The sequence below is a fragment of the Mesocricetus auratus genome, unplaced genomic scaffold, assembly GCF_017639785.1.
Source record: "Mesocricetus auratus isolate SY011 unplaced genomic scaffold, BCM_Maur_2.0 Super-Scaffold_100008, whole genome shotgun sequence".
Lineage (NCBI taxonomy): Eukaryota > Metazoa > Chordata > Mammalia > Rodentia > Cricetidae > Mesocricetus > Mesocricetus auratus.
The window spans coordinates 50,897,354-50,913,819 of record NW_024429192.1 but is presented as its reverse complement, the minus strand read 5'-3'; the positions used below and the strand labels follow the sequence as shown (position 1 = coordinate 50,913,819).

Here is a 16,466-nt window from a genome sequence, read left to right as displayed (position 1 = left end):
GTGTCCAGTGTGGTTCTTTGTGGTGGTCTCCATTTGCTATAAACAGAGGTTTCTTTGATGAGGGGTGGTAGCTACCTCTATATGTGAGTATAAGAATAGGATATAGACTGTAGTAAGGAATGAGGCTGTTCTAGCCAAGTGAAAGTAATAGATCCTTTCATAATATCTGTGATTTCATTGACTCTGGGAACCTGGTTAGGGTTTCAATACCAGTCATGACTTGTCTCCCATTGAATGAGATTGAATGAGCCTTAAGGACAATTAGACAACCGTGGTTATCAGTAACTTATGAATGAAACCTATTATATCCTAGGGATATCTTGCCATACTAGTCACTATCATAGTTCATGGAGGTGTTGCAACTCGGTAGGACTGTACTTTCTTCCCTCCCTTGACAGTTTGTATAGTGTTTTAGTAGCATATAGGCTATATGGCAGTGTGTCCTAAGAGTGTCAATAGGAGCCTACTTTTTACCCCTGGGAGACAATCTAGTGCTACATAGTCTATATTGTCTGTGGGAGTCAGTTGGACTACTCTTACAAACCATCCCTATATCTAATATTTTAAAAAATATTATTGCATTCCACACAGCACATTCAAGATTTTGAATATGAACCTAAAGGTACCACTTAGAAGAAGAACATGCTGACATGACTATTTATGGAAAAAAAAGAAACAGAAAGGAAGCAAAGATGAGCTCCAACAAAAGAAAGCATCAGTCAGTAGCTTATTTAAAAACTGAGAAATTTGAACATAATTTTCTCTATAAGGATTTAAAGTGCTGATATTATACATTAAAGCTTTTTAAGAATGTTTATACCAGTGTTCACCAGGCTTATAAACCAATTTAGCATTGTCTCATACTCAGATTGCATGGAAAATAAGTTTTCTATCTGTAAGAATATAAAACCTAGGAAGGGTAATAGATGAGAGTTTTATGCTCATGAGCATAAACTGTGATTATTTACTGTGCCTCAACAATGATGAAATCACTCAAGGTTTCATAGCAAGACACAAAACCCTGGGGAAGCTATTAAGAACTCAGTATTAGCAGTTCATGAAGGAAAATGGATTCCACTTATTAAAATGATTTTTAAAATGTTTTCCATAAAATGCAAATCCCACAGCCCTGTGAAGATAGACATTTTAGGTGAGTTTTATTTGAGTCTGTTTTTATGTAAGAGCAATGTGTTATCTTACTGGTATCCAAAAATTACATTGCTTTGTGAATGGTGGACTTGTAATAAGCTTTGGATGAGGGAGAAATACAAGTGTCTGAAGGCTACAAGGAGATGTGTCCTGAAAGCCTCTTCACACAACGATGGTCTGCTCGAGTCTGCACCTCACAGTGAGCTGGGGTGAGGATGTTATTCCACAGTCGAACATAGTGCACGCTTCTTGAGATCCACATCATCTACAGATGCTCCCAGACAAACAGCAGAAGTTAACATGGGTCTAACTAAGGCCAACTTTTACATAATGCTCCAGTACTCTACATTCTGACACTTAGTAAGAAAAAGGAAAATAGAAACAAAAACTTGAGTGGAGTGGAAACTAACAACGAATAAAAAGAAAAGCAAGCACCTCCTTGGACAATTAATAATCCGTGTTGATCAAAGACCACTGGATATTGCATACAGTTGTTAGCCTTACAGAATCAGTTCACAATGCTAAAGTAGGAGGGCAAGAGCCCTATCTGAATTTGGTCCTGCTTTAGCTTCTGGTGAGCATTCCTTTTCTGCAAACAGCTTGTCAGAGCAAGACTGAAATGGAAGTTTTGAATGAGTAAGATGATGGAGAATGTACCTTCAGAGGCATATCAGGAATGGAATGCTGCATGATGTGTATTATTATCTTTCTATTTGTTTCAGTTGGTCTTTAAAGTTAAGTAGACATTTGAAAAAATCCCTCTGTTCATTTGGAGGGGGTTCATTTTTCATAATCTCTTAGTTCTTAAAGTAAATATAATTTCCAAACAACTGGGGAGTATCTGTTGGCTAAAAACTTACTGAAGACACAGAAAATGTAATGAACAGGAAAAAAATCAGAGAGTTTTTGGTACCCCATCTCTACTAGTCTGCCTTTTTCTCTGAGTACTTGAATGTGATGGTATGTACTGGTCTTAATGCATCTCTGATGCCTGCCCTCCCCAACACTTTGTTTACCTACACCAAAGACATATTGTTGGATTTACATTGTTTTTAAAAATTTCCTATTGAAAGCACTGCCTTAAGCCTACCCAGAGAGCAGTCTGCCCAGGAGTCCCATCCCCCAATTGCAGGGTTTAATCTGATATTAAGACCTCATAAGCTATTAAGTGAACCGCACACTTCACCTCACCTCATAGCTAAGCTCTGCATGGTCTTACATCTCTAGAACAAGCCAAGGATACAGTACTGATCTTCTGTGGTAGCACATGTCAGAGCAGTCACCCTTTTATATCATCCAGTGTCTTATTTAACATTATGACCAGAAAAAAAGAAAGAAAGGGGTTTGACTCGACAGTAATGGGAAACTATACAAAAGAAGTGATCTACTCTTTAAAAATGTCTGGAAATGGAAAATTAATTACAGAGAATGGTATGGTATCCTGAAAAGCATGGTTAAAATAAACCAGTATGACTATTATCTATCTGTGGACAGAAGGACCACAGCAAGTGAAGTACTTTTATATTAGTGCTATAGGATATGTGTCTATCATATCTCAAAAGAATTTTTCATTAGTTTCTGTTAGCCAAAATTGTAGGAGATTGTCAGATTCTTTCTTTTTCTGTTTTGTTTTCTTTAGTCTTGGCATTTTGGAACCAGCCTCCTGCTGAAGTAAATTTGTCTCCAATCACAATCCCAGGTGGGTTGCTTCCCTTATAGAAGGACCTTAACAGGTGACTCAGGTGGACAAAAAATGCCTACTAGCATGGGGACTTATCACCCTTCATTCAATCAGGTTATTTTCCACACAGTGACCATGATACTTACATTCTTATCAATTATTCCTGCATCTCACTGTCAAAGGCCAATTGCTCATTCCTACCAGACACATCATCTTCACTACTCTGAAAATTGTTTTCTTCTCCAGCTCCCACTTCCTCCCATTCACACCAGCTCCTCACAGCATGGTATTCCATATTCTACCTGTCAAGTGCTATCACTACTAACCTCTGAGGACTTTCAAGTATTTGAGCCAAATGAGGGAAGGAATTTTAATATTACCGAAATTTAAAAGCCGTAGCCACATAGTGGCAAGGACCTACTATAGTGTACATCATTTTATAAACCCTTAGAAATGATAGCAAAGTTCTAGATTTCAAGATTGGCTCCAAATCCCAAGCATTCAAGTAATGTGAAAGTGTTCCTGCGCATGCGCATGTTCTGATTTTTTTAACTTTTGTGATGATTCTGAATCATTCAGAACAATATGTCATTAAATCCCACCCTTGCTAGTCAGCTGTTTGACTCGCAGAGGACTGGAGAAGATAAAATATGACATTATTTTAAACTTCACTGTTCTTCAAATAGCTCACACACAGGCACCTGGAAGCACAATTACACTTACCATCAAAATGTTGTGTATTGAACAGAAGCAATCATTTCTAATGTGAATTTATTCATAGAAATTTTCAGTAAATTTGGGATAACCACACTCTCTACAATTTAACCTGCTATCACCAATGTTTAAGATGAATTAATGTCAATACCATTGCCATTGTTGTTTGCATATAAATCAATGTATGTGTAATGAAGAGAACTTAGTTATTATTTGATTGTTTCTCTATAGTACTGCATTTAATATGGTTAGTAGAATGCAACAAATCTCTGGTTTAAGGTTGATGATAAGAACAGTAGCAATTATTATTATTGACTGATTAACTGATTGATTGTCTATTGCAGCCAACACCATCTTAAACATTCAAGACTCTGTGTGTTACTTAGTTTATCCTACAACAAAACTTAGAAGTATAGATTTCATGTTTAGTCTATGTATAGATTAGGCAAAAAGAAGTAACTGCCACAAAGCTAGTACAAACTTGTATGCAGTGTGTACAGACTAACCACACAGATGGACCTCTTTACTGCTGCCTAGTCTACCTCGTGCACAACACTTCCCTTCAGCAAAAAGTTTCTGATTATAGTGTCAGTTTAGTTGTTCCTGTATTTTAAAACAATCAGGGCTTATTCTCTAAGCTAGGACAGAGCAGTGACAGTAAGGTACAAAAAATAACAGAAATTAAGAAAACATACCTTAATTTTATGCTGTTAGAACAGTCACATGGCTATCTTTTGTGACTTTCCTGTTTTGAAATCTCTGTATTCTTACTTCTTGACTTGTTTTGTACTGCAAATATCCTATTGACTTGGAAAGTTCATCTGAGTAAATGATATGAACCACTTGTCTCACTCTCCCATTTACCTTTTAAGTGGATATGCCTTCCAGCTGCATTTTCCACAATTGCATAAAAACCTGCTGAAAACTCTGTCTCCTACTGCAATGTCAGAGGTCACCTTTCTTTGGCTTGGAAGATGAATGCTGTGTCAACGTTTTACTTCTTTGCCCCCTGTTCATGCTGCATATTCAGAAATAGTCTTTGAAAGGAAGCTGCAAAAGGAAAGGAAGGAAAGAAGGGAGGGAGGGAGGGATGAAGGGAGGGAGGGAGGGAGTGAGGGAGGAAGGAAGGAAGGAAGGAAGGAAGGAAGGAAGGAAGGAAGGAAGGAAGGAAGGAAGGAAAGAAAGAAGCTGCCTCTAGAGGACTCCTAGGAAACCTTATACTGTATATAATACAGATGTGAGACTTGAGATAAGTGAGAGTTAGGATCCTAACTCATTTTCTCTTTTCCTTCAACAAGAAAATATTTAAAAAGATCAAGAAGAGTTTTCCAACTCCTTCATCCTAGTATTACTCACCACTCAACATGTCCAATGACATAGGGACTTACCATGACGTTAAAAGGGACTCGGCATATTTTAAAATCTTAATTAAATTTTTGTCTTCAAAACTTTTTTCAACTTAAAGAAATTCTAATGTTGTTCTTTAAGGCACAGGTAATCCTAATACATTCCTTTCATGGCAGTTCATCGAATATTTATAATTTTTAACTTTACTCCAGACTAAGTATGCTCACATTATTTTTCCTTATCAAGTATTCCTTTTCTTCTAATGTCAAGTTTTCCCTTATACTCAGTGACACTAACAACATACCAAAGCTTTAGTCAAATGTCATTTCCTATCTGTTTTATTCATGCTAAATAATCTTCATCAGGAGCAACATAGAGGTTCTCAGAACACATTGACCTCACCCTTGACTATGGATAACCATGTATTTCTCTGTAGGGAATGTAGCAAATACAAACAAAATCTGTACAATGAAAAATAATGAGTCAATGACTTATTCCTATAATATTGCATTTTCCTCTTCTATGTACTGTTTTTTGTTTGTTTTGTTTTGTTTTTCAAGACAGGATTTCTCTGTGTAGCTTTGGAGCCTATCCTGGAACTCACTCTGTAGACCAGGCTATCCTCACCCTTGCAGAGATTCACCTGCCTCTGCCTCCCGAGTGCTGAGGTTAAAGGAATATGCCACCTCTACCGGCCATGTTCTTTAATACACTCCTGTCACCAAGATTTTAAAGAGTAATCAGTGGTAGTCTTGTGAAAGTTTACCCAGGTTTTTAGAAGACAGAGGTGAGCCCTGATATCTAATATTTGTATATTTTTGAGATATAAATATTCACACCAAAGTTAATTTAGCCTATTAACAGTAAGGCATTGAATTTGAAGGTACTGAATAAAAAGCTGTAGAAAGACCAGAGCGCTGGACCATCAGAACACTTTTAAAACCAAAGAAAATATCTGTAAATAATTCCACAAGCACAGATAATGTGAAAATATACTAAAATGAGTGATAATAAGCCTTGGGTCTTTATTATCTTTGCTTTTATTATCATTTAGTTAATTATAAGCCTGTATGTTTTTACTTTTATAAAAACTCAGAATTCCCTACAAAATTCAAAATTGGCTTTCACAAATTTGTATAAGCTGATCCAACATACTGCTGCTGGCAAAATGAGACCATTCAAGGTTTGGCCCCTTTCCTTACAAACTAATTGAGAAAATGATGCTTTCACATGGGAACCAATTAGAGGATAATGTAAGTCATTACATAGTTAAATGCAAATGAGGAGCCACAAACAAGACAGGTATTTTTTGTGAAGTGAGATCTCGGTCACACACAAAGCAGGCCTGCTTCAGTCCTTTTCATTTCAATATGTCCTAACATGTCCAAACACAAATGCATATCAGTCAGATCCACAGAGGGGAAAGGGACACAATGTTTCTTACTGATTGTAGAATTTTTCAGGATCTCATGTTGTGAACTTCAACCAAAGATTAGAACTTGTTTTGGGAAAGCAGAATTGAGAGATTTCAGTTCTCATAGGTCAGATTCAGAAATTCTGGACTTTGAATTATTTACACATTGGATTGAAGGACAATTAGAAGTAGTCGATGATTGCCCTTGGGAGACCTTGAGAAAAGTGATAGGAAAAAGTAGCACTTGGGTTTAATAAACTTCAGGCTGCTCAGATGCATCTCCTAACTAATGGATTGTGACACACATTGCCTTAGCTTTGGCCAGCACAAGGATGCCCAGTGCTATTATTGCCTTGCATATAAAGTAACTGTCTCCAAAGAAAGTTGTTGCTGTGTTGAACAAGTAATTACAAAGCTGCCAGAAGGAAGAACAGTTACCCCCAACAAGCAAACCATGATTTATTGGGTGTGTTTGTACACTTAAACGGATATGTCTTTTTCTTCCTGAAATGTTTTTACACCTCAGTATGACTCTCTCTTCCCTGGAGTTTACCTAATTTGCATCTGAAATATTGATCTGGTTGACAAAGGGCAGAACAGTGTGTGTGTGTGTGTGTGTGTGTGTGTGTGTGTGTGTGTGTGTGTGTGTGTGTGTGTAGGGACAGGAAGGAGGATAAAGAACAAGTGTACAGGATTTTGACAGGATTTTGTTATGAGTCAGGGCTATCTGGCACAAAGACTGCTTTTTGTCCTTGAAATTTCTGCTGATTGCTGATTTCTTCTTCTGTTGGGAAACAAACTCCACGGTGAGGCTGAAGTGTTCTTCAGTCTTGTATATGATATTTGCCCACAAAGTCTGTAGTCAGAACTGATTTATGAGAGCTCACCAATGCATGAAGACCATAATGTTTGTGACGAATTCTTTTGCAACCATTGCAGATCAGCAGTTTTGGGAGTGTAGTTCCTATGGTGTCCTAAATACCAAATGTGTTCCATCAAACCAATTGCATCATGATAAAATCGAGACACTTAGAAGTCTTCAGTTACAATACCCCTTTGGGAAACAGTCCAAAGTGTTGGTTTCATTTTATTCACAAGCATTGTCTTGGTCTGAGTAAATACATTTACTTTCATACCATTGTTTTCACCAAGGAGTGAAAGGAACCATTGGTGCATATGAACCCTTACCAGAAGTGGCTCTTGTACATTAGTCTCTGACTTATGCAAAGGAGAAGAGTTTTATGCCCTTGACTTGCATTCATGTTTTCAAAGGTCATCCTATGAACCAAGTTTCTATCATAATACAAATATTTACATTTTAGTTGTTAAAAATCAGAGTGTATGATGTCACAAAATAGTTCACACTTCTGAGTATAATTCAAGCAATACTGGTGTCAGCATACTTTTTCTGACATAGATGTTATGTTGGGAAATTTTCTTTTTGTAAATGACCACAGGAAAATAAAATTTGTAGAGGGAAAATGAAACTGTGTAGTACATTAAAGTTCCCTTTTATTCTCAGGGCAGAAGGAGATAACCATTGTTTCAGAAATTAGACTGCCACTGTCTCTTGGATGAAGAATAGGTTAAATGACTTTTCTTGGTCTCTCCTTACCTAGACAATAACTATTTTATGTGTTTGTGATTTAACATTGAAATCATTTTCCTCTTCAAAAGTATTTTCTCAATGGTCATCAAATTCATCCACTCAAACTGAACAGGTCTCAATTCCAATACTACCTTTGGATACGAGGAGCAAGAGACAAGATTAGTGGTAAGCAAGAAAGTAGATGTTTGCTGTCTGTTCTGCAGGCAGGCTCTCTATATATAGGCAGGTCAATATAGTGTCTTTATGGGAGAAATTATGCATATCTATCTTTGCATGGATTTTGAAGAGCTATATCATGTTATATACAATAGACTTGGCCACTCCCAACCATGTAACGATTAAAGAAAAGGTTAAATGAGCTGATCTGTGTAAAACCAAGATTAGCGATATTTTTTTCCACCTCAAGTAGAAAAATTGTAACCATGTGACTTCCCAGATGAAATGATTGGATACCTCTGACTCAGTATGTAAATAAATGACTCAGAAAAGAGATATACAGAGAAATTGCTAGGCTTTCTGAAGGTATTATAAAACTATGGGATAAATTTGTCAAATAAATGAATTTTAAAAGTTCTTTTATTTGGTACCATGATATTTTGGGAGCTATAGGTAGTTTTCTTTTCAAAGGTATTATATTCTAGTATATTATTATATTATTACTTTTAGAAGTAGATGGTGAAGTGGAAAGCATTACCTTCCAACCTGTAGAGTAGGTAAATTATTATTGAATTTTAGTGTGTCAAGGATTTCCTTCTTGCTCAAGGGAAGAAACATAGAATAAAGTTTTATGAAGTGATGACATTTGTGTCTGAATTTCATACCTCTACAGTATGTGGTAAAGCACCAGGACACTTTAGGTACAGGAAGAGACAGGAGAAAAAAATTAACAAATTCATGAGGTAAAACTAGTTTAGGAATTAAGAAAGAAAATTCAGTTAACTATGCAAGAGCTTAAGGAGCTTAAGGAGTTTCCCAGCTATTCAATAGGTAAATTTGGAATACATAACCCTAGTAATTTAGGAAGAAATGAAATCTAGATACTGGGACTTAGGAGTTATGTGCGTTGTGTGGCTATCAGAACTATGAGACTGCAGCAGATTGCTCTCTGAACTTCATTTACACTGCCTTACTTGATAAATACTTGGATAGCCAATGATCACCTTTAGAGTTTATCTTAGTTACTTTTCTGTTGCCATGACCAAACACCATAGCCATAGCAACATGTAAAAGAAAGTGTTTAATTTAGAGAGTCATGGTTTGGGACAATTAGAGTGCATGACTATCTTGGTGGGGAGCATGGCTTTAGGCAGCAGACATGCAACTGCAGCAGTAGCTGAGAGATTACATCTGATCCACAAGCACAAGGCAGAGAACTAACTGGGATTGGCATGGACATTTGAAAATTCAAAGCCCATCTGCATTGACACACCTCCTCCAACAAGGCCACTCTTTCCAATCCTTCCCAGTTTCAAATGGAAACAAATATTCAAAGAGAGGATCCTAAGGAACCTACCTCATTCAAACTACCACAGAGTGCCTAGGGAGGAAATAGACTCATAGTCAAGACAGAGCTGGTAGGAAAAAAGAACAGCAAACAAACAACAGGCAAAAAGATCCATTTGATGAAATATGAAATAATTGCTGTGGAATATGAGTATTTTAGAAATAGGGTATAAGATATGTATGTTGAGAATGTGAGTTTTACAGATCTTTGTTCAATCCTGGTCTTTCCTTTAAAACTTGGTACACACAGCTTTCTTTTGGAATCAGTCACTTTGGAAGAATTGCCTAAGAATGATAGCACATATGAGTCATGCTTTGAGATGGAAATGTGCTTGTTGAGAGAGGCGTCTGTCCTTCATAATAGTTTATGTAGCATTTAGTCTATGTATGTGGTGCATGCTTAGCCAGGGCTGTAATGACAAGTCACATCTCCAGTCCTGTGAAACATATCAAGAATGGGTGGACTTCTGCCAGATTTGGAGAGACATACTATGGAAAATTAAAGAAGGCATTGGATATAGTACTATCAGACTCCAGAATATAGTGATTTTAATACAACTGATTTAAGAGTTATGTTGTTAAAAAATACAATGTTTCTTGTAGTTTTTGATTTACTATATAACAAGATTTTTTAAATTAAAATATAATAGCATTCTTTCTTCCTCTTTCCAAGTATTTCCACCTCTTGTTGTCCCTCCACATCAAGGCCTCTTTTTCTTTCATTGTTATTGTTGTGTGAATGCAACCTGCACATTTCAGTTCGTGATACTTGTATGTATGTGATCTGGATTTTTAGGGCTGGCCACTTTTACTTGATAACCATGTATGGGCTCATTCCTGGGGAAGACTAGCCATTCTTTAGTTATCTGCAATTCTTTTTTTTATGGATGTGTTCCTATGAGATTTTTCCTGACTGTGTTAACATACTAAAGAAGTCCGACAAGATATTTTTTAAAGGGTGCTTCCTTATTGAGTAGATGCTGCGATTTCTAAGAGTACGCTTTCAAATTATATTGGGAAATAGAGGGTACAAAATTGTGACATGCTCAATGTGTTGTGCACATTCTATTAAAGCTAGAGTGTTAACAACAAAAAAATCAGGACAAATAAAATTCTACCTGAATTTAATCTAAGATTGGTTCATCATATTGGAAGCTCAAAGAAATTACAAAAAGATAGGAAGAGAAGAAATATCCATTGTATTTAGAGGAAATGATACTTTAAGAATAAACAAAGCAAACCCATTGTTATTAATAGAAACAAACAGCCCATTAGGACATGCACAAGGAAGTTATAAGATTATGGTTTGGTCCTTTGAGAAGCAGATTAATCTGTTTGGATTGCAATAGTCATAAGGGAGGGAAACTCTGAAGGATAAAGTAGAAAGGCTAGAATAGGCAGGGAAACGATTCCAGAATCAACATAGTTCTCACACATGTTAAAGGAGAGGAAGAAAGTAGAAAGGGTTGAATAAGAATCTCATTGTCTTTCACTGCCAAGTATAAACTCTAGTCAGTAGGATGCATACTCCTTAGACCTGGCACTCATCCAAGGAGTACTTCATGTTATAGGAGTGGACCTGAATTATAATTGTTACCATGATCTCTTTTTAACTTAAAGCAGTAAAGACTCTAAATGAACTGTTGGATCTGGGGCATCAGCTTTCAGAAGCAGAAATAGTATTTTTTTATGGTCAAGTCAATGTGGTCAATATCAGCAGGGGAAGTTGTGTTATGAATAGTCAAACAAATGGTTGTTAATGAAAAAACAATGAATAGGACCTCAGGTGTTCCTGGCTTTGTGCACGTGAAGGAAAAAGTTAAGGCATGCTGAACTGGTTATTGTCAGATAAACATCCTTAGAGGAATAAGATGGTTCTGACTGTGTATGAAGCTAGCTACCTCACTAGCTGTAATAGTGTGCACCCGCAGTCTTGAATTAGGAAAGGAGAAGTAGGAAGATGGAGAGTTCAGTGCCGTATTCTGGAATACACAGTGTAAGAAGCCAACTTTGTAGGGCTATGTAAAACCCTGTCTCAAAAAAAACCGGAGATGTGGAGGAGACAGAGAGGCAGGTGGAGGGTATGAAGTTTGTAAGTATAATAGCACACTGTCTGCTCTCTGGACAGACACAGAAAATTGTTTCAGCTCAAAGTGTTGCAATTAAGGTCCACTGAGATCACAAGTACATGAACAAGGAGTTTACTTGTAGGAAGGATAGGCTATCTATATTAAGTACTTTATTTTCGTTGTAAAGCTTTTAGTTCTCTTTTCCCATCAGCCCTATGTCTAAGTAATAGGTACTGATGTCTGACTCCCAACCTAGTTCTTTTTTTATTTCTCCCCTCCCAGTTATACAATTCATGTACATCCCATCCCACATCATCACTATGAGGATCACTTTACCAGTTTTCCACAGTCTACTTCCCTTTCACCAGCATCATTTGCTTTGGGCATCTTCTGCTGCTGCTTCTACACATGCAGATTCTTGTAACAGAACAAGAACAATGGCACATCTCATTCATGTTGAGAGTAGGTTTTAAAAGAGGCTGAAGATAACAGTTTTCTGTCAATAGATCTGAGACTCATATAAACAGTAGAAAAGTAAAAACCAACAATACATAAGGTTGATTAGATGAAGCAGTAAATGATTAGATTCTATGAAGAAATAACAAAGTTCAGATTGTCAATATAACAGTAAATGTCAATAACAGAGTTTGAAGCAGAAAAAGAGAACGTACCTAGAAGATATAAATTCAATTATACACTGATAAGTCTGGTGAAAAATAGTAGGGCTTTCAGAAAAATGAACTTCTTTTTTACTTAACCTCTATTAACAATAGAATTTATACTCTTAAGTATCTCATAAGGATTCATGTCCTCCCTCAAGAAATTTATGATGTAGCCACAAAGAAAAGATGAAATAGAAATGACAGTGAGAAATCCAATAAAATTGATGAATGAAATTACGAAGTATTTATTTATCTAAGCATAAATGAAGAATTCATGTGTAGTAATTATTACTCTTTAGTTCAGAAATATAAAAATTGAGGCTGACAAAATTATGAGGGGAACTTTAAATATTTGCATAAGAATCATATACAAAATTTAGAAATGATTGTTAGAGATTTCCATTTTAATACAAATTAAAATTAACACTACTTTGCTTATCAAGAAGAAAGTTTAGAGTCAACATTGTCAACAACACAACACCTATGAAGAAGGTAAGACTGAGACAAAGGAAAGAAAGATTTATCATCAGTCTAGTTTCATTTTTAAACTGGAAAACTTCCTGTGTTCTCTAATTTAAATTCAGTAACAAAGAAATGGAAAAAGTAAATTAACATTCATTAATTGTAAAAAATGTTTCATTTTGGCATTTAAATATATGTATATAATATACTTTGATCATATTTAGCCCCTATGACCTATTTTATTCAGAAGGATTGCATGATCTATCCTGAAGTCATTTACTTCTCACTATGGGGTGCAGTAAGAATTGCAATCCAGTTATGCCTATCTTCAGAAACAATATGTTATGTTACTTAAGATAAAAAATTGCAAGATTCAGAGGTATCATCTTCTGTATACCTTTAAATCATGGAATTTAGCCAGACTTGCTCACATATGTATTTTTCTAAGAGACAAGCAGGGAAAGTGAATCGACCATGGTCCCCATAAAGCAAAATTCCACCAAGTGAAAATTGGCCATGTTAGAGGATCAGTACATATATCATGGGGAGCTTAAAACATCAACATAGTAAATATTCATTATTGATGATATAGAAGATACAACAAATACATTAGGAAGAAAAAGCACAGGCTTGTAGAGCAATTAAATCAGTTAAGTGTCTGATAGTCAAAAGAAACAGGAAATAAAATATTTACACAGGTACATATACACACACTCACACACACACACACACACACACACACACCACCACCACCACCACCACCACCACCACCACACCACTGATTGTTTCCTCGCCTTAAGAAGCATTCTCATTTAATTCAAAACTTACCTTTAAAGTTATATTCACCTTTCAAGCACAATCTTGATAAAAACCAGTTGTATTATTAATGTTTGAAATATTTTCCATCTATACCAATCAATTGATTTTCATAAAAAGGGAGAGAGTAAATGAAAAGAAAGGGCAAACAATATTTTAACAACCGTGATGAACAATCTCTCTTCCTCTGTCCTCTCCTTGGCCAAGGCCAGTCTTATAAGCTTTTTGTATACCAGTTTATAAATTGCAAAAATTCCAGTAATAGAGTTTCATAAATAATAAAAGATGACAGAAAGTACCTTACTATTGTACAGTGAACCAATACATGCTGAATTTTGACTTCCAAGACTGTTGCTCAGGGACATGTTGTTTATTCAATGGAGGGCTGTAGAAATTCTGGCTAAAACAGATATGATCTAGTTTGAATCATTTCTGTTATCAAATTTTTCTAAGATAAAGAAACTAAACATTTTAAAATGTACACTTGAGAAATATTAGTTATTTTGTTTTTTTCCTCCACTATCCAAAAATTAGCCATGGTAGATATGGTAATTAGTAAACCCTAGGTAAGCAAAAGATTATTTAAATAAAAATTCAAATTATTGTGTTCCCAATTAAGATATTTAATAACCTTTAAATTTCTATAATTTCTTTCCTCAGCAAAGGCTTCTTTAATTGGTAAAAGATATAATTGAAATCATCAGTGAAGCCGGGCAGTGGTGGCGCACACCTTTAATCCCAGCACTCGGGAGGCAGAGGCAGGCGGATTTCTGTGACTTCGAGGCTGGGCTTGACCGATAGCCTCTGAAACAACACAGAGAAACCCTCGACAGCCTCTGAAACAACACAGAGAAACCCTGTCTCATAAAAACCAAAAAAAAAAAAAAAAAGAGAAATCATCAGTGAGACCCCTGACGGAAAGATTGTTTTGTAAGCACACAACTCTGGAGTTTACCAGAATCTTCACACTGATTGTCAACAATTACCTAGGCAGTGCATAAAGACAATGTACTTTTATCTCAAAATTTGCCCGAGTTTTAATCATTGTATTGTGCTTTGATAAACATTTTGTTGATAGTGTCATTGTCCATAGAAATCTTGTACTTCCACTTTCAGGAACTGATAGTTTGAAGGAAATGCTTGGGATAAAATTGAAGTCCCCATTGGCTATAAAATTCTGTGTGTTGGATATGATTATTTGTGCTGCCTGACAGTCATACAAAATTCCCCTAAAACATAATTCAACCCACAGTTAACTCAAGAAATTTGAAGAATCACATGAGTATGTGTTTTGAAAAGTTTCCTCTAGACTTCTGCTATCTATCCCTTAAAGCCTCTGGATTGATGTGGGTATGTAACATGCCATTATTTCCATTTTGTAACTTTTTAAAAGATTTCTTGTGTATCATTTTCCAAGATGACTTTTTCCTTTTATGCTAACAAGTCCCAACTAGGTTCTTATCCTTTATAGTAGTCAAGTGCTACCAGAACCAAGTATGAACTCAGGGAGTCACATAATATATTTTCAGAATGTTCTCTCATATTAGAAGAGAAATAGTTTCATAGCAAACTTTGCACCCAAAAACGTTATTTGTGTCATTGTATTTATTCAAATTAAACACCATTGTTCTCATGACTCTTCTAGATTCTGGACACATGTTTAACATTATAAATTCTTTAATATACATATATGGATGTTAAGGGAATATTTGAGATCACTTAATGAAAATAAAATCAATATTAGTAAGTAAACATTTTATCTTCTCTAAAACTAGAAAGGTAGACATCTCAAAAAGTGTTGTGAGGAAACCTCTGCACAACAGACTAAAAAGTGGATGGGTTATCCTAAATAATTCAAAACTTGAACTATCACCAGGTCCACCTCTATCATTCCTGAGTATGTAGCTGACAATTTAAAACCTAGTGACCTTTTGTATTTCACAGCATTACCTTTTGATTTAAGGGAGTGACACTAGAATGAGGCAGACAGACATCTAGGAAGAGTTAGGAATTCCGTTGAATAGTTTTCCCCATGTGAAGTAGATTTTCTTAATGTTTGGTTTTAAAGTTTGACAACAGTCATTCAGGAAACTAGCCTCAGCCAGGCCTTGGTGGCACATGCCTTTAATCCCAGCAGTAGGGAGGAAGAGGCAGGAGGATCTCTGTGAGTTCGAGGCCAGCCTGGTCTACAAAGTGAGTTCCAGGATAGCCTCTAAAACAATACAGATAAACCCTGTCTTGAAAAACAACAACAACAACAAAAAAAAGAAACTAGCCTAATTCATATCAGTAGAAGTGTTATACACATTCAAGTCTTAGAAGACTTGACCTACTTGTCAAGAACACTTGACTTTTCCAGGGTTTTCTGAGATACACTCTAGTTTTTAGTTTCATGGAGGCTGTGTTGGATAGTTTTTATGTCAACTTGACATAAGCTAAAGGCTTCTGAAAGATGGGAACTTCAACTAAGGAAGTGACTCCATAAGAGCAGGTTGTAGGTAATCCTGTAAGACATTTTCTTGATTAGAGACTGATAGTGAAAGACCAAGTTCATTGTGGGTGGGGTCACCCCTGTGCTGGTAGAAATCAGACTGAGCTAGTCGTAGAAGAAAGCCAGTAAGCAACACATCTCCATTGCCTCTATGTCAGCTCCTGTCTCCAGATTCCTGCCAAACTTGAGTTTCTGTCCTAACTTTCTTCAGTGATAGACAATGATGTGGAAATATAAGCCAAATGAACCCTTTCCTCCCCAACTTGCTTTTATTCATGGTACTTCATCATAGCAATAGAAACCATAAATAATATAGAAGCAGGTACCAAAATAGTAGTATATTGCTGTGACAGACATGGCCATGTTATTTTTGGACTAGAAAGGTCTTTGAATGCAGAGAGCTCAGTAGGCTGTTCCATTGGTGCTTAAGAGATAAGAATGTTGACATCAGTACAGATGAAGGAGGCCTGGCTTGTAAAGTTTCAGAGGGATGTTGAAATTCCTTTAATGACTGTATCGGGACTGTTTGCTATTTTGTGTTGGGAATCT

General features: G+C 36.2%; 1 protein-coding gene across 2 annotated transcripts in view; it reads left to right on the top strand.

Moving 5' to 3' along the window:
• LOC101835248 (limbic system associated membrane protein) overlaps positions 1 to 16,466 on the top strand; it is a 2,091,329-nt gene that overhangs the window by 757,590 nt on the left and 1,317,273 nt on the right. For both annotated transcript variants that reach the window (XM_040750272.1, XM_040750274.1), the window contains exon 2: positions 2,789 to 2,848. In XM_040750272.1, the coding sequence (XP_040606206.1) occupies positions 2,789 to 2,848 (60 nt within the window). The remainder of the gene's footprint in view (positions 1 to 2,788; positions 2,849 to 16,466) is intronic.